This window comes from Zychaea mexicana, assembly GCF_025766255.1.
Source record: "Zychaea mexicana strain RSA 1403 chromosome Unknown BDB00scaffold_6, whole genome shotgun sequence".
NCBI lineage: Eukaryota > Fungi > Mucoromycota > Mucoromycetes > Mucorales > Lichtheimiaceae > Zychaea > Zychaea mexicana.
In genome coordinates, this window is record NW_026516669.1 from 529,548 (window position 1) to 552,876 (window position 23,329).

The 23,329-nt window shown below is 42.8% G+C and overlaps 10 protein-coding genes across 10 annotated transcripts; 5 read left to right on the top strand and 5 right to left on the bottom strand.

The window, feature by feature from the left end:
* The first annotated feature begins 518 nt into the window (after nt 1–518).
* BDB00DRAFT_801499 (DNA polymerase III, clamp loader complex, gamma/delta/delta subunit) lies at nt 519–3,346 on the top strand. Its single transcript, XM_053121869.1, has 14 exons — nt 519–829; nt 906–1,014; nt 1,076–1,261; nt 1,332–1,418; nt 1,489–1,694; nt 1,754–1,837; nt 1,901–1,991; nt 2,055–2,083; nt 2,159–2,262; nt 2,340–2,400; nt 2,471–2,535; nt 2,609–2,686; nt 2,772–3,100; nt 3,197–3,346. The coding sequence occupies exons 1-13, from the start codon at nt 619–621 to the stop codon at nt 2,880–2,882; spliced, it is 1,422 nt and encodes a 473-aa protein (XP_052984446.1). The 5' UTR covers nt 519–618; the 3' UTR covers nt 2,883–3,100; nt 3,197–3,346.
* BDB00DRAFT_784246 (uncharacterized protein) lies at nt 2,898–3,511 on the bottom strand (the record flags this gene model as incomplete). Its single annotated transcript, XM_053120447.1, has 3 exons — nt 2,898–3,101; nt 3,198–3,344; nt 3,425–3,511. The coding sequence occupies 3 exons, from the start codon at nt 3,509–3,511 to the stop codon at nt 2,898–2,900; spliced, it is 438 nt and encodes a 145-aa protein (XP_052984447.1).
* Nucleotides 3,512–3,904: 393 nt separating this feature from the next.
* Nucleotides 3,905–5,312, bottom strand: BDB00DRAFT_755319 (uncharacterized protein; the record flags this gene model as incomplete). Its single annotated transcript, XM_053118830.1, has 6 exons — nt 3,905–4,243; nt 4,311–4,421; nt 4,493–4,617; nt 4,681–4,822; nt 5,012–5,100; nt 5,192–5,312. 6 exons carry the CDS (start codon nt 5,310–5,312, stop codon nt 3,905–3,907), a joined length of 927 nt encoding a protein of 308 aa, XP_052984448.1.
* Nucleotides 5,313–5,610: 298 nt separating this feature from the next.
* BDB00DRAFT_801507 (uncharacterized protein) lies at nt 5,611–6,091 on the top strand. The gene has a single exon (XM_053121870.1). It carries the CDS (start codon nt 5,780–5,782, stop codon nt 5,993–5,995), a length of 216 nt encoding a protein of 71 aa, XP_052984449.1. The 5' UTR covers nt 5,611–5,779; the 3' UTR covers nt 5,996–6,091.
* A 124-nt stretch (nt 6,092–6,215) lies between these two features.
* On the bottom strand, nt 6,216–8,664 carry BDB00DRAFT_801508 (uncharacterized protein). Its single transcript, XM_053121871.1, has 6 exons — nt 8,101–8,664; nt 7,894–8,004; nt 7,737–7,824; nt 7,437–7,652; nt 7,053–7,344; nt 6,216–6,969 (listed from the first exon to the last, which is right to left on the bottom strand). Exons 1-6 carry the CDS (start codon nt 8,534–8,536, stop codon nt 6,268–6,270), a joined length of 1,845 nt encoding a protein of 614 aa, XP_052984450.1. The 5' UTR covers nt 8,537–8,664; the 3' UTR covers nt 6,216–6,267.
* Nucleotides 8,665–9,759: 1,095 nt separating this feature from the next.
* BDB00DRAFT_881391 (acyl-CoA dehydrogenase/oxidase) lies at nt 9,760–11,021 on the bottom strand (the record flags this gene model as incomplete). Its single annotated transcript, XM_053128074.1, is given in 8 exon segments — nt 9,760–9,942; nt 10,068–10,259; nt 10,329–10,457; nt 10,471–10,544; nt 10,575–10,624; nt 10,715–10,779; nt 10,834–10,946; nt 10,988–11,021. The coding sequence occupies 8 exon segments, from the start codon at nt 11,019–11,021 to the stop codon at nt 9,760–9,762; spliced, it is 840 nt and encodes a 279-aa protein (XP_052984451.1).
* A 415-nt stretch (nt 11,022–11,436) lies between these two features.
* Nucleotides 11,437–13,768, bottom strand: BDB00DRAFT_502730 (aspartate aminotransferase). The gene is made up of 8 exons (XM_053117627.1): nt 13,480–13,768; nt 13,216–13,346; nt 13,002–13,130; nt 12,692–12,913; nt 12,507–12,611; nt 12,014–12,375; nt 11,848–11,917; nt 11,437–11,710 (listed from the first exon to the last, which is right to left on the bottom strand). The coding sequence occupies exons 1-8, from the start codon at nt 13,565–13,567 to the stop codon at nt 11,546–11,548; spliced, it is 1,272 nt and encodes a 423-aa protein (XP_052984452.1). The 5' UTR covers nt 13,568–13,768; the 3' UTR covers nt 11,437–11,545.
* Nucleotides 13,769–16,093: 2,325 nt separating this feature from the next.
* BDB00DRAFT_801522 (Metallo-dependent phosphatase-like protein) lies at nt 16,094–18,469 on the top strand. The gene is made up of 6 exons (XM_053121872.1): nt 16,094–16,718; nt 16,825–16,913; nt 16,994–17,299; nt 17,364–17,478; nt 17,549–17,669; nt 17,742–18,469. Exons 1-6 carry the CDS (start codon nt 16,476–16,478, stop codon nt 18,398–18,400), a joined length of 1,533 nt encoding a protein of 510 aa, XP_052984453.1. The 5' UTR covers nt 16,094–16,475; the 3' UTR covers nt 18,401–18,469.
* A 1,086-nt stretch (nt 18,470–19,555) lies between these two features.
* BDB00DRAFT_502929 (uncharacterized protein) lies at nt 19,556–21,729 on the top strand. Its single transcript, XM_053117628.1, has 5 exons — nt 19,556–20,197; nt 20,485–20,609; nt 20,734–20,786; nt 20,918–21,092; nt 21,160–21,729. The coding sequence occupies exons 1-5, from the start codon at nt 19,928–19,930 to the stop codon at nt 21,503–21,505; spliced, it is 969 nt and encodes a 322-aa protein (XP_052984454.1). The 5' UTR covers nt 19,556–19,927; the 3' UTR covers nt 21,506–21,729.
* A 402-nt stretch (nt 21,730–22,131) lies between these two features.
* Nucleotides 22,132–23,285, top strand: BDB00DRAFT_801534 (uncharacterized protein). Its single transcript, XM_053121873.1, has 3 exons — nt 22,132–22,412; nt 22,477–22,654; nt 22,721–23,285. Exons 1-3 carry the CDS (start codon nt 22,167–22,169, stop codon nt 22,915–22,917), a joined length of 621 nt encoding a protein of 206 aa, XP_052984455.1. The 5' UTR covers nt 22,132–22,166; the 3' UTR covers nt 22,918–23,285.
* The last annotated feature ends 44 nt before the right edge of the window (nt 23,286–23,329 follow it).

Genomic DNA, 23,329 nt, shown 5'->3' on the forward strand with positions numbered 1-23,329 from the left:
CTACTGACCTTCAGAAGAAAAGCTGGTGTGATATGACGATATTTCTGTTTGTATATGTACTATCTAAAAATATGGGTTTCTCAGGTTGACAAGTGTTCGCCTTCCTAAAGTCGGAGAACGCGTGAACTTTTGCGTTTTTTTTTTGAAACGCGTACGCTTTTCTCTCACTTGACACGGTCCGAAATATCATGGAAGATAAAGGTACGGCATACAACTTGGTTTTGCGATCAACACGTCCATGCAATAACGTTCTAATTATTTTGCTGTAGTCGAATGCCCTATTTGCAAACAGAGAATTCCCTCTAGAGAAATCAACGCTCACATTGATGCAAACTGTCCTTCTACAGCAACCACCACCACCACAGAGGCAGCCGCTGCCACTTCGACGCCTGCCACTCCAACTAAAACGCCAGTAGCTTCTAGTCCTGAACGAAGTCCAGTCAGGCTTCCCACACAACAATCTCGGCTGAATTTTGCTCAGCCGTCTGAAAAGTCTTCAGAAAGCAAATCACCAGCACATATTAGAACAAGTCCCTCCCAGGTACACATGCATAAAGCCTGACTTAAGTCCTGCTCTTATTGTTTCCATTCTCACTCTTGTCAAATTAGCCATCCAGAATGGCACCCCTATTCAGCAAGCGACCTGAACCTACGCATAATACATCCGGCAGCACTGTACAGCCCTCGCAACAACCCAAAATACAGCCTCAGCCTAGTCGCAGTAACGAACTGAAACGCCCTACAACGACTGCGATGAGCACCCGTCCCGAACCACCAAAACGAGTCAGAAGAGACGCTGCTCTGGAATCTATGCCGCTCGCTGCCAAAGGTATATATTCCCTCTTTCTCTTCTGCCATCACTGCATACAGGCACGAGATATATATGTTACTTATGATTTATGCAGTGAGACCAGTGTCCTTATCCGAGTTTGTCGGGCAAGAAGAACTTCTTGGCGATAAAGGGGTTTTACGAGCGCTTATGCAGTCAGATCGGATTCCGTCTATGATTCTTTGGTATGTCCTTCAATTCTGCTAACAGTGAACGGTACTCATCACCAACTCTATCATGTCAAAGGGGTCCACCTGGCTGTGGTAAAACCACAGTGGCAAGGATAATTTCGAAAACGACAAAATCTCGGTTTATTGAGCTCAGCGCTACCAGCCATGGAGCCGCAGATGTGAAAAAAGCATTTGAAGAAGCACGCGGTCACTTATCTTTAACGGGACAAAAAACTATCATCTTCATAGACGAGATTCACAGGTACTTATATGGCTCCCCCTAGCTAGCAAATCGGCAGGAATTGACATCAACAACTTTTGTCTTATGCCAGATTTACAAAAGCACAACAAGATCTGTTTCTTCCATACGTTGAGCAAGGCACCATCCATCTAATTGGTGCTACTACAGAAAATCCGAGGTACTGATCCAGCTATTGGTAACTGTTAGCAGCTGAAAGACATTCATTTATTAACGATTGCGCAATCCAGTTTTAAAGTCAATTCTGCCTTGTTATCACGGTGTCGTGTCTTTGTGTTAAAACGGTTGAGTGAAGAGCATCTGACCGGCATCTTGTCGAGAGCGGTACAACACTGGCGAAGTGATGGGAATATTGAAGCAAGAGATGGAAACGACGCGATAGACGAAGAAGAGCCAAAGGCATTATCCATGTTAGCAGTATACAGCGATGGTGATGGTATGCATACCGACTTTGTCAGAGTTATCAATGCGTATATTGATCCTTACATTATGTAGCACGAAATGCATTGAATACGCTCGAAATTGCGTTGAGTATATTGCCTTCGAAATCGACGCCACTCCAGGTAGAAACAGTTAAAGGTGAGAAAGGATCCTGGTCTAAATAATTTTCAAAGCTATTTACTGATTAAAGTATGTATCTAGGTGCATTTCAAAAATCACATTTGTTATACGATCGAAACGGTGAGGAACACTATAATATAATTAGTGCATTACATAAAAGTATTCGTGGAAGGTATGTCTTGCCTATTGGTTTCTGCAAGAGATTGTGTCATAGTAGCTGACAAGTTTAATACAGCGATGCAGATGCAGCTTTATACTGGTTAGGTAATATCATGCTATGCAATACACGGAAACATAAATATCAAATTTGTTGCTCACAGTCTAAAATTTATCATACAGCGCGGATGCTGGAAGCTGGTGAAGATCCCCTTTACGTCGCTCGACGGCTGGTACGATGTGCAAGTGAAGATATTGGATTAGCAGACAACGCAGCATTACCATTGGTAAACTCATACTTGAACGTATTTGAAGAAGGGATGTCTTGGTCTCGGTACTCGCTCACTCTAACACTTGCTTACAGGCTGTTTCAGCATATCAAGCATGCGAAAAAATCGGAATGCCAGAATGCGATACTATTTTGGGTAAATGACAACTTATTATGTTACTGTGACTAAGTTGTACTTTGATACTAACTATACAGTGGATCGACAGCGCATCTGGTGACTTATTTAGCAGAAACGAAAAAGAGTGTTAGGACTTACAAAGCATACAACATGGTACGGTAATATCAGATATAGATGATGTTTCCTTTTTATAAAAAATTGTTGCTGATTTAATATATACAATTAGGCAAAAGCGACTGTTCGACAACAGCCAAACTATCCAGTTCCTTTACATATCCGTAATGCACCAACTAAGCTAATGAAGGTAAATGAGGAAACATCAAGAAGAAGAGAAAAGGTGGTGATGATGAAGATCAATTGATTTCTAATATCGTGGCTGATGTAACCAGGATATTGGGTATGGGGATGGATACAAATACAATCCTGATTACGATGAGCCAGTAGACCAATTCTACATGCCGGATGAATTGAGTGATGCAAAGTTTCTCGATGCACAATAAAATGAGGAAAGCATCTTATTTGCGGCGATGTTCTTCAGCAATCCGCTTCAACTCTTGTACGCGTTGATGGATCATTTCTACTGCTGCTGTCCACACTTCTAACTCCTTTTGCTCTCCAGAAACAGATTCCCGGAAAGGAATACTTCTTGTCGCATTCATGGCAATACTGCCACTTTTTCGTAGATAGTGTGTGTTGCTTCGCAAGGACAGTTGGATATCCTGTGTAATTAGTGTAATTAATAGAGATAATTTTGTGTGTCAGTTCGATATGAATTGTCAGTTTGTGTGTTATTCCTGCCGCTGTCGTGAACATACGTTAACAAGTGTGAAGTATCGTGCTGCTAATTCTCGAAATGCAACAACCTCGTTTCGAACAACCTGATCGGCATCCTGATCTTGAGGCGAATCGTCGCAAAGTATAGCCATAGCGTCGCCAGCGCTTTCAACCAAAAGCACTAGTTTCTGCAAATTCAGGAACGTCGCGATCATAATCAGTGGTCGATTTGATAGACCTTCAATGAAATCAGCGTGCACACGCGTACCTTTTCTGCTTCATGCAGATCCTTGATGCGCAACGTGCTTTCTGCCAGATAACTGGAAATGTCCTGTTCTGGTTGCTGTTGACTCATTTTGAAGATTCAGCGGAGAGAAAAGGAGGAAGGAAACTGTCTGCTGCTACTAATTTTTATCCCTGCCCTGTCGTTGCCAGGCTAGTGAAGTTGTCTTCCTCTTTTTCTTCTCGAGAATGCTGGACATTATTTCAACATCGCTTCGATTCCTCGGATACGCAACTCTTCTTCCGTTAAGCATTGTCATTCTTGCCGACCTTGTAATATACGTATACCGACACTGTCAACAAATAATGCACAAGAACCACAGCATTAAGAACTGCTAGAATCACTCACATGACAAAAAAAGAAGGTACTTTTTCGTCCAAGGTGTTTCTCGAGAACTTGATAAAAAGTGTCTTTCTTCTTTTAAAGGCTAACACTGTCATAGCTTTCATATCATCCTCGCCCATTCTATATTACTTTATACATATGTACTTGACTAATTTCATCTAATTCATCGTCGTTCAACTCATCCTGGAACCACTGGCCTTCATAATCGAGTTTGACCTCCTTTACCCAACCACGCATCAATTTGATAGCGGGTAATCCGGCTTCCTTGAGCTGCTCCTGGAGAGATGGCAATGTGACCAACAACAGTCCTTTCCGCTTCATCGTTTCTGCTCGAATAAACTTCCATATCTCCTGTTGCACTGTCAGTTCATTAAAGAATTGAAAGACATTGTTCATGATAACCACGTCTGCTTGCTTGTTTATAAGCTCAGGCACTTGTTGGATGTCCTTGCAAACGATCTGGTATTTTTATGTTATATACGTTAAATGCCCATCCCTTGTGCGTATTATGTAATTTGTTCATTACCTCTATACGATCACCCATCTTGTACTTTTTAACCATATCTTGCTGCAGCTTGCAAAACCACTCATTAAGCTCGACGCCGATCAATTTACGTGCTTGAGTGAACAAGTAGCCCTGCATATCCATATTCGTTACAACCAGTTTTTCGTATTAGGCTCACATTCTTGTTTGAAAAATAACCTTACAGAGTATAACACAGCACCCAATCGAGATCCAATATCCACAATCACTTTATCCTTGACTTTGTTGGCAAGTGCCACCTGGTATAAGAACTGCAACTGCATGACAGAGGCTGAATGCGAGATAAAATCTATATTGGCGAGAAAATTAGCTTTTTTTTGCCTCCCTAAGGTTGATACTATGCAGTACTTACTCAGTGGCTTGACATTTCTCGATTTGCAGTCTAAGCAATAGTTTCGCGACAGCTTTCCTTTGTCACAAAGATCATCCACATCGTCTTCCGTAAATAAAAAGCCATCAACATGTACAGTGTTTTGCTCGGTGTAATCGGAAAACTAATAATATTGAATCCAACATCACTCGATAGTTAGTATATTTTTCCATTTGATTTACTGACAAAACTCGCGTACATCCTTAGTATCTGGAATAACGGTTTTCTCGCCGGGTGCTTCAGCTGAAATAGGAACACGCGATCGTAGATCCTTGACGATGCGGCCAAGTTTCTGCATTTTGTAATCGTTTACTGGTTGGAATTGACCATTATCGTCCTTCTCATATTCAATGTCTTCGTAATCATCGTCGTGGCTTTTGTGTAATTGTCGGTGATATTCCTCTGTTGATATTGTTACAAACAGTAAACAATGACCTGTCAACAGTTGCCTTGGAAACCACTTTCTTTCTTGTAATTTGAGCTAAAAAAGTACCTAGTGCCGATCGGGCAAACGAATCAAATTCATGGAGCTGTGAATCGTCAAGTTTCGAAATTAACGCGAGAAAAGAGTCCTTTGTAGACTCTAATGCCTTTGATCTGTCGTCGCTTGACATTGTGTGAAAGATGGATATAATTTTCTTCTGCTGGAACTGAAAAGTCATTTGTTTCACAGATGATGCCACCCACTCTTACTGCTGGAAAACGTTTATGCAAGCCAGATAATACACAGTGCACTACTCGATATGTCATAGAGGTTGTTCTTGGTTGCTTTCCAACACGTATTCCAGGGGCCAATTGCTGGTACTCTAGTCCCAATACTAGAAGCTAGTACAGTTTAGTAAAGTAGTAACTTCAACAAATATGACCTGCGATCATTATGCTTCCATGGAAAGCAGAGCCGCCAGAAGAGAGCTGGCTTAATCTGGGAAAGGCTATCGGATTGATCTTTACCCGTTACCGGCATGCATGGTGGCACCCATGAGAATTAGCCTTTTGTAACACATTTTATAATTAAAGGCTGGTACACTTGCATAAAACCTGGAACTTCTCTTCCACGTTTACATTATTTAGCGCTATCATCATGTCTTCTGTTGTGCCACATTACGTTCACTCCGTTGCCTCAGTCGCAAACGGCATTTTTGCGGGTCTAGGGTTGACGATCAGCACTATTTCGATACTTACATTACGCGTTGCGGGAAACCCTGTTGTCAGCTGGGTTACCACCTACAAAAGTGGATCCGTGATTGCCGTCTCGTCCATATTCGCCTCTTCCACTGCGCATTTTTACACGTACTAACTAACCAAGAGTCATCGCGCGCTTTACTGTGGCATCTTGTCGCTAGTTAACTTTCCGTATACTGTAATTTTTATGATGCGTAATAACAACCGTTTGGAAGCACTCAACAAGGATCCCGCACACGACAAGAAACAGGTTGTGTCTCTGATCGAAGAGTGGAGCAAACTCCAAAGGTTTCGTACGGCTGCTGGTATTGCAGCATTTGCATTAACAGTCTTTTAGATAGTATACAGTATATACAAATTCTCAGACGTACATAAATAAAATACTCTTTATTTCTTCTGCATTTGTTCCGCTGCCATTTGGAAAACATTGGGCTGGTTGAATTTTTCGGTAGTTTTCTTCTTAACCTTCTTGATCTTGCCACGATCGTATTCTTGGTCATACGCGTCCAGCCGCTTCCGCTTTGCCTTGGTCTTTTTAAGCGCCTTTAATCGCTCCTTTTCATTCACCACGCTACCCGTGTCTTCTTCATCCCAACGTGCAACGTTTTCCGAGAACTGTGGATGCTGTGATTTTGAAAGTAAAATTTGCTTAGCTTGTGCACTAGATCCTGACGATTCTTCGAGTTCTATCAATGCGTCCAGTTTGCTTCTCTTGGTATCCATTTTATCGTCGTGGCTCACAATAACAGCACGTGGATTGTCAGCTACTGGTCTCGCTACTACAGTATCCACACCATCGTCTTCTTTGTCATCGGCGTATTCATCTTCCTCCTCCTTCTTTTCACCGTTTTCACCAACCGAGATTACTGAATTATCCACGGTTTCCGGTGCAATAACCTCTTGTTCTTCCGCTTGCCTTTCGAATGGCTCAGCTACAAATTTGGTGGCTTTCAACCCCTTTGTTATTTGCTTCTTTGACTTGGTCTGCTGCTGCTGCTTGCTCTTTTGTTGCTTTTTGAGAGGCTCTGCGGTATAGAAAAGCATGTGAGGCTTCTGGTCAAGTACCCGCTTGACGCTAGCTTGTTGAACCTGTATCACAAAAACAGCCACAATTGCCATTAATAGCAGCCACTTTTTTTCCCTACTGATCCCCCGGCGCATATGTAACTTACCGAATCGCCGTCAAAGCAATGCCACTGTCCGTTGGGTGCTTTGACGTAAGCAACATGATGACCACCCAATAAAGAAGTCCCTTGGTGGACAATAATGGCATTGAGATGGTATATGTGTTCGACGTTTTCTTTCTCGGTTTCGGATATGTAACGTTGAATATCAAATGTTTCGCTGAATTTGACGTTTTTATCATTCTTTTTTCCATGCTCGAGTCGGTTTAAATGGATAGTGAGCACTTTAGGCGTACGGTACATTGACAATTTCCTCCGTCCCGAGCTTTCGCTCTCGCAGCTATTCACAGAATATCATGATTTTGTTGAGTTAGCAGTTTTACTTAACCAACAGCACGTTGCCATGCTCACGCTGCCATGCTTAATAGATACCTTGGGCAAAGATGCAAATTTGCTTGATGTTCTTTTAATCTTTGAGACAGGCATTTTTCCATTGTGTTGCTCTTTGTAATATCACCGGTGATGTTTAAAAATGGTTCATATGTGTTTGCTTCTTTCTTGCAGGCATCGCATACATATTTATCTTGCATGTACCCACCAAACATTTGGTGTAATGCAGTGGTTTCCTGTATCCGCTTATCAGGAGAGCTAGATTAATCGAATTAAATATTAATGGAACTGCCTACAGAGAAAAGGCGTTCTTCTTCGTTTAGTGAAAATGAGAATAGTCACCTTTTTTCAGAAAGTAGTGATTTTTGGATTTGTTTCATCATATACTCCCACACCATATATGCATTGCTTGATGTCTGACTTTCCATTTCTATAAAGAATGCTATCAGTCTTTCATCTCAATTTTATACGGTTGACATCCCCATGAGGGAAAACCTACGTTTCAATTGACCAACAAAATAGCGAGGGCTTACAGCTCCTATGTTTTGCTTAAAACATTGCGAGACATGCTCCTCTAATGCACATACAAAGCAGTAATCTTGCATAATGCCTAGGAGAGTGATAAATGTTGTCAGTTCCCACAATTTACGGGCTTTTCGCTTTCCGAGAATGGTTACTACCCTTCGATATAAAATAATCAACTTACAGTTGTTGCCATGGTACCTTGCAAACAAGTAGTTTGCAAAAATGGGTGTATATGTCAACACTTGAAGAACAGCGTTCAGTGCAGACATTCGTCCCAGATCGTCAGTCAGACCCGCACCGACTGCCCGAATGGACGACCAATTGACATTGAGCTTGTCTTTGCTAAAGAGCATCTTTTCGGGTCGCTCAAAGCCATTAGCATCCACTAGTTCTAGCTGGTCCGTGTCGGGATCGTTCGCAAATTCAGACTGGATCTTGCGATCGGTGGTGTTGATCGGTGCATACTTTCGTTTGAACAGTTCGAGTTTCTCGTCAACATAACGTGATTTTCGAAATTTAATTGCACGATTCAGTAGTGTATTTAGTGTATTTCGTTGGAGTAGTGCGTTGCTACTGTTCAGGATCTGATCTGTTTTCTTTTGCGCAGTCGTTGCCATTGGTCGACAGGGCAAATATCAAGGTTTGCTTGAAAGAACTTTTTCAACGGTTCGGTGCAGGAGTTGCAAGGCGAGCATATCGTAGCCAATCAGAATGAGAGTTGACAGCTCGTCCAATAAAAATCGTGAATAGTACAAAATCTCGACGACCTCGTATATTGGTGGGCCCCAGTGACATTATCTCACGTAGTAGTTGTGATTTGTGGTAATCTAGGACCAAACACCCACAGCATACATGAAGACTACTGGAGACACTGCGTAATCTAATATACTATTAGAGTTTTTACTACTTTAGTGTAATAAAACATGACTCCTACTATGTACCGAACGTACACCTTATAGATGGATGTCTGCGTGTTGAACAGATGTTGTACTTCCTCTTTTTATAATACTTAAGATTGCGTCTTCACCACTGCACTTTTTGGAAGACATTCGCAAGTTCTGTATTGCGCCTTCGAGTCTTGTGATTACAGTTTAATGTTGTAAATTACTCTTAGTTGTTTCGAAACTTCGTTTCAGACACCAATTTTTGTATAGCAATTTCCATCTATATGATAACAAAATGCGGTGTCTGGCTGTGACAATATCAATCAGTGTATTTTGGAGTAAATGGCAAAGAACAAACAGTTTTTATTATACACATATGATACTACAACATTCTAATTATATTGACACGCTATCCGCAGTGGCATTCTGATTAGCTTATACTTTAAACTTGGCACCCATAAAAGCACCTACTTTCGTAGCCTATATGTATGACGAGAGAAAATAAGTAAAAGATACATCTTTGTGTGTATATTGAAGGAGCATTATTACAACGTTTTTAGCTAATCATACCTGTCGTACACCTAAATCTAACATGATTTCTTCAGAACCGCCAGAAATAGCGTATGCACGGACTTCACGGTATAGTCGTTCTATCTTTTCACCTTGACCACCACGACTGTATGCTACTCATGTGGTGAAGCTTGCTTCAAGAGCGATGCTGCATCCTTCATGGACTCTTCGATGCAAACACGGGCGAAACGGTTGGCCTGGACAATGATTCCCATTCGCTCGCTGTTGAAGTTGCTATAAAATAATGAGAGTAAAGAGTAAAATTATCGCACTATTCTCGGTCGCCGCTTGTTGATACATAAGCATCCTCTTCTAAAACATTTCATTTACAACATGATGTACTTAAATCCACGATCTTGTTTGCCGATCAAATTCTCCTTTGGAGCCTAGACATCCTCAAACGTAACATAGGCTGTACCAGAGGGCCAGACATCAGAGCAGTTTAATTGGCGGGCGGTGACACCAGGCATGCTACGTTCAACCGACAAGAACAAAATACCGTCGAAATTAGGTTCACCAGTACGGCAGGCAACGGTAAAGTAATCTGCATAGACACCATTGGTGATCCACTGTGGAAAATGATGATTATCTTTGTGAGAATCTGCTCTTCCGTTGTGTACATTATCAACGAAGCAAACAATATGGAAAGTCATGCTGTTTACCTTTTTTACACCGTTTGAAATGAAGTGATTACTGTACCCATACCCTTGGCTTCAGTCTGCAAGTTGGCCACGCCAGAACCGCCAGAGGGCTCTGTGACACACAAACAAATGTTCTTGGTGCCAGCCAAACAGTTATTGACTACCTTCTTTTTCAAGTAATCAGAGCCAATGTTGACGACAGGTGGCAAACCAATACCCAAACCACCGCACAGAGCCCAGGTCACCTATGGAAAAAGCCGGTCAATATTTGGCTGTTTGACGTACACATGTAATCACAATGCTAGACGACTTACACCGCCAGAGCCACACCGAGAAAGCTCATCAAAGACGATAAGGCGATGGAAAGGATCAGTCCTTGGGTTTAACACCACCGGGTAATTCATAGGGATAAAGCTCGTTTGGAATGTTGTGTGCAATAGCACCTAGAATACCGACCTTGGCTGCCTTAACAAAAGCATCACGAGAAAGCTTTTTTGCTTCATCCCATTCGTGACAGAAGAATTGATTTTCTTAATCGACAAAATTGCGCACGGCCTTACGGACAGCACGATGAGAATCGTTATAGTAAGGGCTGTACCAATTTTGATACCTAAATGAGTACTATAAAGACCACAATAACCGGAAAACATGTTTGATTATAAACACGAGGTTCGATTACTGATAGAAACATGGTACTTACCACATGGGATCAACCAAATGGCACCATATCATCTCACCGGATGTTTCGCCAACAGTGAATGGAGGCTTGTCTTCATTTTCTTCTTATTCCTGCCGAGCCTCTTATTCGCCAGAGCCAACCTCACCGATAAGATAGTTCACAGCAATCTTTTCAAGCACGGAAGCATTATGGAACGACTCGAACTTCTTGGTTGCATCGGTACCAGATGCCTTTAAAAGGACCTTTTTACCACCTAAGACATATTTATCACAGTTTAGTGCGGATGCGCATCACTTGTTGCATGATACACATGTTCATTCGATATCATAATGTTTTCTCAGAATAGATCTACGTTACCTGGATGTTCGTAAAGTGTAAGTTCGCGAGGGAAGTCTAATTGAGAAATAGGCGGTTTTGTTGTTCCTTACCAATCGCCGGCAGTATTATGCTTTGCAACTTCCTTAACAGTGAACTTCCTGGATATGTTAAGGTTATGGAAAAGATTGCTGTTGCGTCTCAAAGACCGTTTTAAAATAAGGGGAGAAACGATGAAAGATGGCACATGAATAAAAAATGTCACTGATCTCAGCGCTTGTTCAAAAAGAGTTCTCCACGTGAAATTTTCTCCACCCATTTGTGTATCCAGGTAACCACAGGCACACAATTAGTTGCGATGGTGACATAAAGAAGAGGAACGGTATTTCATTCAAAACGCATTTTTTCTAATATAGTACATGCAAACGCGGAACAGAGAGATAGAGAAGTTGTTTGTGAGGAAAAGAAAGATACGAACAAGAGAGAAAAAGAATTAAGAGACGATGAACGGGTGAAGGGAAATGATGAAGCAGTTATTTAATCCTTGGTGACGTTGTGGATAGCCTCAGCAAGGTATTTGACGTTGCCAGAGGAGATACCGGCCATGGAGATACGGCCGTCACGGGTCAAGTAGACGTGCCAGTCATCCTTGATCTTGTCAACCTGTTCGGGGCTCAAGCCGGAGAAGCAGAACATGCCGATCTATTGTAATTTTAAAAGGCAGACAGTGCAATGTGGCTGTTAGTGATCAAGCATAGGTCGAATATAGCATGCGCAACGAATGCGCCTGCAGTATATCTTTTGTTTTGTAAGCAGCGAATGTGTCAGCTTAAACTCACCTGGTTGGTGATGTGCTCCCAGTTCTTCTTGGAGCCAAAGTCATTCTCCAAATGGCCGCGGAGTTTGGTTCTGAAAAAATTATCATGTGAGTCTATATGACACATCCTACCCAAAAAAGTTTTTGTTTTCGCGGTGCTTTCTAGTTAGTGACAGAATGCACCCTACCTCATGGTGATGATACGGTCAGCCATCAGCTTGACTTCGTCGAGCCATTCGCTCTTGAGCTCAGGGGTGTTGAGGACAGTGCTGACAAGGCGGGCACCGTGGATGGGAGGGTTGGAATACATGGGACGGATAAGGATCTTGAGCTGGGACTCGACACGTGCCTTTTCAGCTTCGTCGGCGCACGCAACGGAGAAAGCGCCTACACGCTCGCCATAGAGACCCATGTTCTTTGCGAACGATTGCGAAAGGACGAGAGGGTGGCCCTCGTCGACGAACTTGCGCAAAGCATAAGCATCGCGGTTGCAGTCACCCGAAGCGAAGCCTTGGTAGGCCATGTCAAAGAAGACAAAGTGGCCACGTTCCTGAAACGATTAATCAACCCCGAGTTAATAACTTTCTACAGATCTTCTGTACGGTGATCGATCCTAAAACTTCCTCCTTTCGTATAGCTCGTTCATCGAGTCATTATCACCCCTGTTTGTGCTCTTTTTACCTTGATGACTTGCGAGATTTCGTCCCATTGCTGCTGGGTGGGATCGACGCCTGTGGGGTTGTGAGCACAGGCGTGGAGAAGGAAGACCGAGTTCTTGGGGGCACCCTGTAGAGCGATTTGAATTGTTTAGCCAGCGTGTTACTACTATGAGCAGCTAGAGTTTCCAAGATGCAACAGTCTCTCACCTTGATGTCTTCCAACATGCCGCTAATGTTGAGACCGTTGGTCTCCTTGTCAAAGTAGGTGTACTTCTCCAAGCCGAGACCAGAGTGCTTCATGATAGGGATGTGGTTACCCCAGGTGGGGTTAGGAACGTACACGGTCTTGGCGTGGGGGTAGAAGGCGTTCAAGAAAGCAGCACCAATACGGAGGGCACCAGTACCGGAAATGCTCTGGGTGATGGCAAGCTGTACACACGTAAAATACCCCGTAGAAAAAGTTAGTGACACGATCTCCACTAATCAAGATTACAGATTATGCTATCCAAACACATACACGCTTGTCCTTGATCAAAGAGCTGTTTTCGCCATAGGCAAGCTCGCCAGCAGACTTGGTGAAGTCAGGCAAACCGGTAATGCCAGCGTATTCCTTGTCAAGACCCTTGTCCAAAAGGATTTGTTCGGCCTATTGCATATTCACACCCCATATAAGCATATGTAAGCACACTGTGACCAGAGTTTGACACGGTCCGACTTTCGCCTATTCATACCTTCTTGACGCTGGACAAGACATAGGGCTTACCGTTATCGTCACGGTAGGCGCCCACACCCAAGTTCATTTTTCTTGGGTCAGTGTCCTTCTTGAAAGCCTCGGTTACACCCAAGATAGCGTCGGGAGGACCTGGAAAAAAAAGGTGAAGGTAAAAAGTGGGAAGGTTTAGCTTCGTGTCTTCCTTTTTCTGATCGCGCAGCTGTAAGATAGACAGTGACGCCACTGTCAAGCAGAAGAATGAGATCAGCTGCTGCAAATCTACCTTGAGGGACATTGCTCCAGGTGGAGACGAAAGCACGCGAAGCCATACGGCTTGGGTTAACTGCAACACGGGTGGCGGCCGACAGCATCTTTGCTTCTTTTTTTTAGTGTGAGAAAAGTAGAGAAAGAAAGGGAAGCAAGGTTTGACCTGTCTGCCCCACTTTAAGTGCAAAAAAAAGAAAAAAGGTTTGAGCGCGTCCCGTCGGCCGATGTTCTTACCCAAGCCGCTTTTGAAAATCAGGTGCACGGCTGACAACTCCCGCGGAACCCAGTCTTTTTGCCGTTGCGGCCGGGTTGGCTGGCTGGCTGGCTGGCTTGCTGGATTTGTTTTATCTGATCAATGATTAGTGGCAAGGTTTATCTCTCACGGCTTACTCACGGGTATTTAAAAGCCTGAGTTGTTTGGGCCTTTTGGGAAATATACCCCCTCCTCCCTCCCCTCCCCTCCCCCTTGTCTAGTTGCTATCCACATTTGACGTTGGTCACCTCTTCCGCGTTCTTCTTGCCATACACACACGAGGCTTACGGAATACGATGGCTTTTCCAAAGTAGCGTGACATTGCAGGTGATTATACCCGCCGCTTTCGGGTTCCTTTTCGCACTGCTGCCCTATCAGACATTTTGCTTGCCTAAGCTTGTACCACCTTTCAAAGTACCGCGTGCGAGATCCTAGTTAATGCGACAGTCTCTCCGCACATTGTGTCGCAAATGGTTATGCCTCCGAGCAAATGAAATTGGTCGAAAATTGCAGATCCACTATATACTACTGTCGTCCAATTAGTACGTTACTTATGCCGATGCAAATAACCAAATTGTAAAACGAGTGTGGGAGTGCAACTGAGCTCTTTCCACGCTATTACTCTGTGAAGCATCGCATGCGACAATCTGCCACTGGTTCCCCCCTCCTTTATTCTTATCACTGTTTATTTCAGTTGCAAGGCAATAGTCACTTACAAGTCCGTTATTTCAGTGAGCTGTCTTCAGCGCTAACTATTAGAGACTGTATATGTGTCCATCACGGGCTGATGCTCATACTTGAGCTTGCAGCACATCTAACAGCAGGATAAAACTTCGGTCACCATCGTACGAAATATGTCGCGCCATTATATAATAGGCAACATACCCATTTTTAGAAACGGTCAAATAAACCCCGGAGGTTCCACTAGATCGAAACAGAAACGTTGAGCATTTTATTTGTTGTTATTGTCAATGTACTCCTGCCTCCTGCTTTTTATCCGGAGGTACATACGGGGAATTATATTCTTGGGCAAACGATATGGCAAGATACCGATTCGCTTTGTATTACAGACTGATTTCGCCCTCAATACGACAGCAGACACGTGTATACGCCCTACAGAAACGCCCCGTTTTACTGTTTTTCATGCATCCCCCAAGTTGTGAATCGGCCTGCTGTTCCCGATAAACCTGATTTTCTCAGCAAACACTACACGGTGTATCTTCTGGTGTCCGTTTAATAAAAGACAGACTATAATCTTGTGTAGACTATATGTCGTAGCGAGCTACAAGAGAGGAGAATACGTTACCACAGCTGATTTGTCTTCCGAATTAATGCGGCGTGTACAAAAATTTCGTTCGTGGAAGCTGAGCTTTCTTTATCTTCTGCAAAGCTTAAAACATGAGGCCAGGCGACAAATCCAAGTGGGAACCGACCAATGAAGGTTTGCAATCTGAGAAATGTGCTGTAACTCATATTCAAAAAACTCATAAAAGACATCGGTCTATTAGACATGATGGACGAAGACGATCCCATGGTGGAAGACAACACCGAAGAAGACGACGACGATTACGAATCTGCCGAACGCATTGCTGCGGAACGTTTCGGCTTTGGCGATAATCAACGCAGTCGTATGGCCATGATGCGAGGAGGCCGACAGGATCCGTTCCGTTATTCTTATACTGACGTTCTGGACGAAAAGGGCGAGCCTATGGCTGCTGCTGCACCACCCGAGAAAGTCATCCACCAGAAATTCTTCAATGGTAAGAAACGCTCTCCTTTCTACAGCTAGCGCTTACCATTATACTCGTATTTCCTTAACAACTCTGTTTAACGTTTCATGTGGAATAGCATTCGATGACGACTTTGACGATGAAGACCTTGCTTAGTTGCTGTGAACAAAAACGCACTCTATATCCACACAACAATATCACTTTGATTTGCTCTATCCCTTTCCTCACGCTTAGCTTTTTAAGAGAGTAGTGGCGCTTCTACTGTATATTCAGTGTTTCAAATCAATCTTTACAGGCAACATACTTTTGCGATTGTAAATATTGCAAACAGGCTGCGAAGGACGTTGCCCTGGACGGTGAATTAGAGGAAGTGGATGGTTGGAGAAGAAGGCGGTGGCTGTGATTTGCTAGATAGTGGATGAGAAATGGATTTGGGGATGTTAACGAGCTTTATCTATTCACCTTGAGATATGGTTTGCTCAAGACCTTGAACTAAGGAAGATGCATCACAGCTTCGCTTGAATTGAGAGCATATACTCGAAGACTTACTCTTCGTGGTTCTTAAATACTAGGTGGATATTGAGATGTTTGATAATGGAGAAGAATCAAGGTTTTATTTGCCATGATCTTGCTATGAGTTATAACCTGTGAAGTTTAAGAGTAGTACTGTAATGGTATGTACGTATGGGTCAATAGCTGTTATAATAATTGTAATATCACACGCATTGGCACTTACTAAACACGAGGACTTTTTTCCTATCCACGCTATAGTGTGATAAACTTCAGCCTTCTATGCTTTGAGGTTTTTTTGTCACAATAGCGAAATTTACATGCAACCTTTAGCCTTCTAGACGCATGAAAGTTACACTGACAACTATTATTACGGCACACGTAAAGTGGCAAAGCATTGATGCGATACAGTCGGGATTACACTCAAATACTCTACAGTGCGTCCATAAATAGTTACCCAGCACCAGCCTTTTCCCTCGAGTATTCCTCTTTTTGTTCCTGTAGCTCGATCTCGCATTCATGAACTTGTCCCGATCAACCTGGGCTTGTATTTTGTTATTGGTGCTAAGTCTGCTTCGAGCAGGCCAAGTGTACCAATCATCGATCGCCGAGTTATCAAGAGGATTAACCACCCAAGACGCTCCCATTGTACCTGAAACAACAGCACCTGATTCTCGAATTCCAGCCTACCGATTCGAAGAAGAAGAAAATGACCGAACTGTTCTAGACGACAAGAACTCAAACATTTTTTATTTCGTACAGGTTTGGATCCCGGGAATCTTGTAATCATATTCCTGCTTGCTTTTTACAACTTGCTCTCATTTACTGTATAAAAACACTAACAACTTTAAACTTACGGAAACTAAAGGTGTCGGACCTACACTTATCAAAGTACAAAGCTCAAGGCCACACCAACCATTTTCTCCAATTTATGCACTCTGTACTGCCCAATATCAAGTAAGCGGTAGTAGCAGAATTAATGAACGACTAGGATCAATGGTTGCTTATATGCACATATGCTTTAACATGAAATTTAGACCTGAATTGGTGGTCGTAACTGGTGATTTGACGGATGCCAAGGCCTCAGACGCTGTAAAAACCCAGCAATACCCGGAAGAATGGGAAATGTACAAGGCAGTGGTGGAGCAGGGCGCAGGTGGAATTCCGTGGTACGATATGCGTGGAAACCACGACGCATTTAATATTGAGTCTTGGCAATCCGAGCAGAATTTGTATCGGACTTACGGCATGAGCGCCAAGCAGATCGAAGTTGGTCAAGGCGTCTATAGCTGGCATGTGGATAAACCATTCGGCCAGTATCAATTTGTAGTTGCAGATGCAAGGTATGTATCATGGTAAAAGGAGGATTGTATGAAAAGAAACTTAGTGAACTTTGATTGAATCTAGTCCAAAGAAAGGGCCTGCTCGTCCTCTAAACTTTTTTGGTTATCTGACCTCAAAAACAATGGATCATCTCGCTTCCGCCATTATGACACCAACACGATACAATCACACGTTTGTGGTATGCGAAACTGCTAGATAGACACCAATCTCTTTTTTGTTGAAACGCTAATAATGGATGGCATATCAAGTTTTCGCATTATCCAACTACCACCATGGTATTTGGTGAATCCAGTCACGGCTATCGATACAAAGATCTGGCACAGCACATGAGTGTATATTTCTGTGGCCATTTACACCGGCTAGTAGCAGGTAAAATTGTGACAAGAAATATGATTCACGCATACCAAAGGCAGTTCTATTAATATATTAAGCTCATATTAGGGATGGGGGATGTTTTAAAATCTTATAATGCACGGACCGATTCACTCGAACTCGAACTGGCTGACATGAAAGATCACGGTGCATTCCGGATTGTCGCTATCGACAACGATCTTATCTCATTTGTTGACGCAGAGCTGCCTTTGTCGAAGATTCAAAACGGTATCCCGGCATTATCAGAGGGCAACAAAGTGAGCTGGCCTGAAAAAGTGCCAATAGCACCTATCATCGTGATCACCAATCCCAAGGATTCGCGCTATGTACTGGGAGGGAAGGAACCATACTATCGAACTCGCAGAAGCACGCATATTCGATTCCTTGTATTCTCAGAAAGTGAACCATCCCAGCTACGCGTTCGCATTACAGTGGATGGCTTGCACCATCCATTCCCTGCCAAATTCGTTGGTACCTCCGATACTCCATTGTGGGTATCGTCTTGGGAACCAAACGACTTCGATGACCGGAACCAACACACGCTGCGCATCGAAGTGACATCTAAAACCACTGATTTGACAGGCGAGTCATCAGTGGACTACCGTATGGACGATGTCCGCCTGTCTATTGGTGGAGGCTTTGGGGAATGGCTGATCGGACATCATGTGGTTACTCTAGTAAGTCGCTTATCCGTTATTAGTTCCCTTACATACACTATACCAATATAAATCACACTTTGCGAACATTGATTGTATTGAACTTGTTTTTTTATAGATAAGCGCCTTTACTATACTATCCATTATGTTTTCGCTTTTCACGCTAATGGGACCCAAAATCTACAATGATCTGGCTCGAAAGAGCGTGGACGATCTATCCTATCCATCATCTTCGACCTCCTTGCAGGACCGTATTTTGCTTACGATCCATCAAATTGACTTATATCCTACGAACGGACCCTTCCAATTTGCTCAGCGACAAATATTACTTTGGACATTACGATTTTTGAGGTTACCACGAGACCAACCATTGATTTGGTACGCAACATTTGCCATGCAGTTATGGCTTCTTTCTATGCCCTGGTTCAAGGCCGAGTTTATCCCATCTGCATCCACTGACGATAACCGGTATGGCATCTTTTATTTATGGGGGCTCGTTTTTGCAAAGGAGTGGGTCCCCCTGGCCGATACTTGGAAATTTGCCGTCATGGCGGTCAACCTGGATGTGGGCCTTTTGTATCGCTTTTTCGCCTGGCGGTGCACAAGCTCTGCTGAACTCCATTGCCTTGGATCAGAGAAAGGGCGGCGTCAAGTGCGACAAATGAACGAACGACCATGGTTCAAGGGACTGGAAATCGTTTTCTGGTTGTGGCGTACGTCTGAAACCGTTGCATTGTCCTACTTTTATGGTGGCGTATGGCCAACGCTTATACTCAATATACTGATGATTTGGCTGGTGTTTATTGGCGTCATGCTTGTGATTGGAAAGAACGGATTACTGCCTACGATTCGTAATAGACATAGTCAACGTATTGGTGTAGTCGCTAATGGTTGCCGTGCTTGTCAGAATGCTGCTCGCACCCAGTCAAGCCAACAGATTTTTGCAACAAGTAATAATCAGGAGCAGAGGCAGCAGCAGTATCCAACCAACGTGGAGCACCACGCAATGGAGGAGCATCTGCAATCGAACAGGGAGAGCGACGAGCACGTTTTGCTGGATAATTTAGATGGCGCTAGCGATCACGAAGAAAGTGGATCCACGTCTTCTCATAGTAGTGGCGTCTCTTCGTCTTCCGCAACACGACCATTGATACACAGTCGTAATAATAATAGCGGTAGCAATAGACAACGCCATGATCAAAACGATGGCAGTAATAATCGCCCAGACAACAGCGGCAGCATCAGCAGCAAGTTAGATTAAACATAGAATATGCATCGAATTTACTATGACGACGACATGACCACCTTCCTTTCCTCTGCTTCTCAAGCTCTCTATCAATCTTCTCTGTATCTCCCTCACCTCCTTAAACTTTTTTTGTTCTCTCTTCCACACTGTAACAATTTCAGCGATTATCATTGACAAACCACATTGACACAACCTACTCCGTTCTAAATGCACATACACCATCTTTCTCTCTCACTTCTTTTTTTATTCTTTACTTTACTGTCTTTTTGTTATTTTGATCCATTAAAAAACCATACCTTGCTTGACAACCACGCACAGCACACGCATCAATAATAATCCAACTAGTAGCAACCATGATGTCTGTATATAGAGACGAACGCGTCGATTCCTCCGAATCAAAGATAATACGATGGCTCAAACTGGATCAATTTGAGCCAGAACGAGCAGTGACATCGTATTTTGTGTCAACAAAAACACTATTTATGCTTCGGATTCCGCTGGTGCTTTATTCGACGATCGTCATGTGGTCGGATATTGGCACGTCCATTGCAGCCGGTGAATTCCAGCATTATTTCGCATATTTCACCCGGTTTACCTTTGTTGGTCTTCACGCCTATTTGGTGGTAAGTATACACTCGTTGGGTTTTTTTCTTGAATGTCCAGTGGACATACTCTTACCATTACCATAGCAGTAGAAGCTCGCACCCTATTATTTCCCCTTTCATGCTCTCTCTACTTGATTATCTCTCTACTTGTTCTCTATCCACATATAGTCGAACTCCTCAATTTTTCTATAACTACCATGATTCCCCTGTATAAAATAAATATCTCCCCTAATAGCGCCCCCTCACAGAATGGCTTGTTAACACCTGAACCCTGCTTATTTTACTTTTACTATTTTACCGTGTAGACAACCTTTTGCCATCATATCCAATACCTACGATGCCAGCCCATGCATCCAGCGTCGTTCTTGAACCAATCTTCGATCCTGAATTACCTTTATGTTTTCTTATATCACACTGTCGTCACATACAAGTAAAGTTTAATCATTTTTCATATTGTCTAGAAGAATGTGATCGCGCATAGACGCTGTATCTCACCTCACCCTTGTCAATAACGATATTGAAAAAACTGATTATTTCTTTTACACCCAACTTAGCGTTCTAACACCAACGGTATATTGGGCCCTATTATCAGGCGTGCTTGTCAGCAGTAAGCATTACTCTTTTCTCTGCATCTTTTATGTAAAAAAGATCAAGTTACAAAAGTGTAGGGCTTTGCGAAGAAGAGAAATGTTACTAACCTGCTCCTCCTTTCTTCACCCCTCTTTGAAATGATACTAGATAAAGAAGCAACGCCAGTGGATTGGTGGATGGCTTCATCACTTCATGCCGCAACCTTTTTCATGATGATGACCGAAGTTATTATGACGCGTATGGTTCTCCACACTCGGATGGTAGTACTCGTCTTTGGTCTTGTATTGGTGTACTTGATGCTAGCCTTTATTATCTACGCATGGTACGTAGGTTGCAGACATAAAAGAGCTAGTGTGCCTCGTAATATGATGCTGACTATTTTGGTATAGTGAAAGCTGGTGGGTATATTCATTCCTTGATTGGAGTCAAGGGCCCTCGGCTGCAATATGGTACATTGCAGTTGCAGTGTTTGTCATCCTTTGTTTTTTCCTGCAGAAAGGCATTCATGCATTACGGGACAAGATTGGGGTTAGACGCCGGATGGTTGATGACGATGAAACAATTATGCCGGCCAGCGAAGATGAAGAAAAGAAAGTGGCATATGACAGTGATAAGGTCCAGCATCTTGAGCAACCAAATGATGACAAACGGTACTATTCACAGACTTTGGTTGAAAGTAGCCTTGCCTCCCACATCACCCTTGGTGCATCGTCCACAGACAATCTTCAGCTTTGAGTATATAGTATATATAACAATGTTACGAACTCACTTTTACATATTCATATCTCCCATAATATCGCCATAAAACTAATAATAATCATCTCTATCGCTCTCGAAGGAGTACACATTTACCCACGTACAGTTATTCTTCTGCCCGCGCCCCTTATCTACCCGTTATTTTGTCGAGTTGTATTTGGTAGTATTTGTTTTCTGATGCTAAAGTAGTACAAAATGTTATTTTTGGTAATATCACTGCAGTAGCAGCTTGTAGTCTTGATGGCAAGTCGTATGTGCGGTGACCTAAAGAGATGCTTGGATTTCCAGGGCCACGACGCTGACGTTCGTATGTGCCACCGTCTTATTTATTCGCGAGGTATCGTATCAGGGGTGTGCTATGATTGGATGCTATACGTTTTCGGCATCTACGTTTGTTCGTGTGAAATATTGCGCATTCTTATTTCTTTCATTTACTGATAAGAAGCGAGCGATTCAAAGTGAAAGTCTGTATCTCTGAACGTACTTCTTTCCGTTCGTAAACCATTTGTGAGACCTTCCCAATTAGCTCACCAAGCGGAGAGATCAAACGACTTTTATATAGTGCACAGCATTGTAAACTCCTGTTTTTCTTCTCCTTTCTAAACGTTTTCTTCCAATATAAAAATAAAAAGTGACCAAAATGACAGCGTCGACACTTGCCTCCAACGGTATTGCATCTACTACCAATAAATCTACTACCAATAACAAAGATAATGCTGCTACCACAATGCGGCCTCACGGCGGCCGTCACCGTATCTTTACCGAAGAACAACGAAAAGTACGAAACCGTCAAGCACAAGCTGCCTTCCGTGAACGACGATCGCAATACACACAGACACTGGAGCAAACTATTGTGGGTCTTGAAAATATTATAGAAGAGCTTCAGGTAAATACAAGGGGATTTCAACTTTAGCTTTCCAGATCTTCTAATGTAGATTTTGTTCATATAGGAAAGCAACCGTAATACAAGTGTACGTGCAGATGTTGCTGAGCAACGATGCACTGATCTAGAAAAACATAATCAGCTACTGCACCAGTTAATAGTTACTGTTACTGCCGAAAACCAACGATTACATCATCAACAACAACAACAAAAACAGCAGCAGCAATTCTCACCGTTTATTACGGGTAAATGATATTCCCACACGTTTGCTCGCTTCCAGTTTGCCTTGAAGTTTTAACATGCTTTTTCAGTTCCAGAACCGTTTGAATCTGAATCGGGTTCAGTGGAAGAAGAGCTCAACAGAACGCCACCTGCAATCACCGTAGACCCTCATACTATGAACAAGACTTTAATAGGCGAGTGTTTGTTCCAAGCTTTCTTTTCTCTTCTACACTATGTGAAAAAAAGAACCATGATCCTAGGCGGATACCCTTCATTTATATTTTAGATATCGAACAAGATGTTTTTAGCCAATGGATCGATGGCCAAGACAACATCCTCTCTACCGCTGGCGGCCACAATAACAACATCTAGGCAAGTATTGACTACTCTTTTCTTACTTACGTTATATGCTTTTGCGAAGAAAGAACTTCTTGATCCTAGAAAGTAAGTTTTTGTTTTTGCGTACATGCAGGTCCACGGATTGCTGTTTCCGTCCGCCAGTTGTTTTTCGTTATATCGTGTACATAGAAACTTCCTCTGTTGAGAAGTCTAAGTTTTATTCTGTTCTTTTCTTTTGTTTGCTGTATATAAAAATAAATCGTCAATAAGTCAAGATAGAAATCTGGTATACTTCGTCGAAAGATGAAGTGATTAAACTACGTTTACCTTTTGGAAGTTGGAAATGAATAGCCTAAGTC

Excerpts from the sequence above, each read along its gene's own strand:
- BDB00DRAFT_801499 (XM_053121869.1), top strand. The coding sequence starts at position 619 with ATGGCACCCCTATTCAGCAAGCGACCTGAACCTACGCATAATACATCC. Across the intron at positions 2,263-2,339 it reads ACAACGCAGCATTACCATTG|GCTGTTTCAGCATATCAAGC; the intron begins GTAAACTCATAC and ends ACTTGCTTACAG. Across the intron at positions 2,687-2,771 it reads CACCAACTAAGCTAATGAAG|GATATTGGGTATGGGGATGG; the intron begins GTAAATGAGGAA and ends TGATGTAACCAG.
- BDB00DRAFT_801507 (XM_053121870.1), top strand. The coding sequence starts at position 5,780 with ATGTCTTCTGTTGTGCCACATTACGTTCACTCCGTTGCCTCAGTCGCA.
- BDB00DRAFT_801508 (XM_053121871.1), bottom strand. The coding sequence starts at position 8,536 with ATGGCAACGACTGCGCAAAAGAAAACAGATCAGATCCTGAACAGTAGC. Across the intron at positions 7,653-7,736 it reads TCACTACTTTCTGAAAAAAG|CTCTCCTGATAAGCGGATAC; the intron begins GTGACTATTCTC and ends CGATTAATCTAG. Across the intron at positions 7,345-7,436 it reads AATTTGCATCTTTGCCCAAG|CTGCGAGAGCGAAAGCTCGG; the intron begins GTATCTATTAAG and ends TTCTGTGAATAG.
- BDB00DRAFT_502730 (XM_053117627.1), bottom strand. The coding sequence starts at position 13,567 with ATGCTGTCGGCCGCCACCCGTGTTGCAGTTAACCCAAGCCGTATGGCT. Across the intron at positions 13,131-13,215 it reads TCTTGTCCAGCGTCAAGAAG|GCCGAACAAATCCTTTTGGA; the intron begins GTATGAATAGGC and ends AATATGCAATAG. Across the intron at positions 12,376-12,506 it reads AAATCTCGCAAGTCATCAAG|GAACGTGGCCACTTTGTCTT; the intron begins GTAAAAAGAGCA and ends TAATCGTTTCAG.
- BDB00DRAFT_801522 (XM_053121872.1), top strand. The coding sequence starts at position 16,476 with ATGAACTTGTCCCGATCAACCTGGGCTTGTATTTTGTTATTGGTGCTA. Across the intron at positions 16,719-16,824 it reads ACATTTTTTATTTCGTACAG|GTGTCGGACCTACACTTATC; the intron begins GTTTGGATCCCG and ends CGGAAACTAAAG. Across the intron at positions 17,670-17,741 it reads TTTACACCGGCTAGTAGCAG|GGATGGGGGATGTTTTAAAA; the intron begins GTAAAATTGTGA and ends AGCTCATATTAG.
- BDB00DRAFT_502929 (XM_053117628.1), top strand. The coding sequence starts at position 19,928 with ATGATGTCTGTATATAGAGACGAACGCGTCGATTCCTCCGAATCAAAG. Across the intron at positions 20,198-20,484 it reads GTCTTCACGCCTATTTGGTG|ACAACCTTTTGCCATCATAT; the intron begins GTAAGTATACAC and ends TTTACCGTGTAG. Across the intron at positions 20,787-20,917 it reads ATCAGGCGTGCTTGTCAGCA|ATAAAGAAGCAACGCCAGTG; the intron begins GTAAGCATTACT and ends AAATGATACTAG.
- BDB00DRAFT_801534 (XM_053121873.1), top strand. The coding sequence starts at position 22,167 with ATGACAGCGTCGACACTTGCCTCCAACGGTATTGCATCTACTACCAAT. Across the intron at positions 22,413-22,476 it reads ATATTATAGAAGAGCTTCAG|GAAAGCAACCGTAATACAAG; the intron begins GTAAATACAAGG and ends TTGTTCATATAG. Across the intron at positions 22,655-22,720 it reads ATTCTCACCGTTTATTACGG|TTCCAGAACCGTTTGAATCT; the intron begins GTAAATGATATT and ends ATGCTTTTTCAG.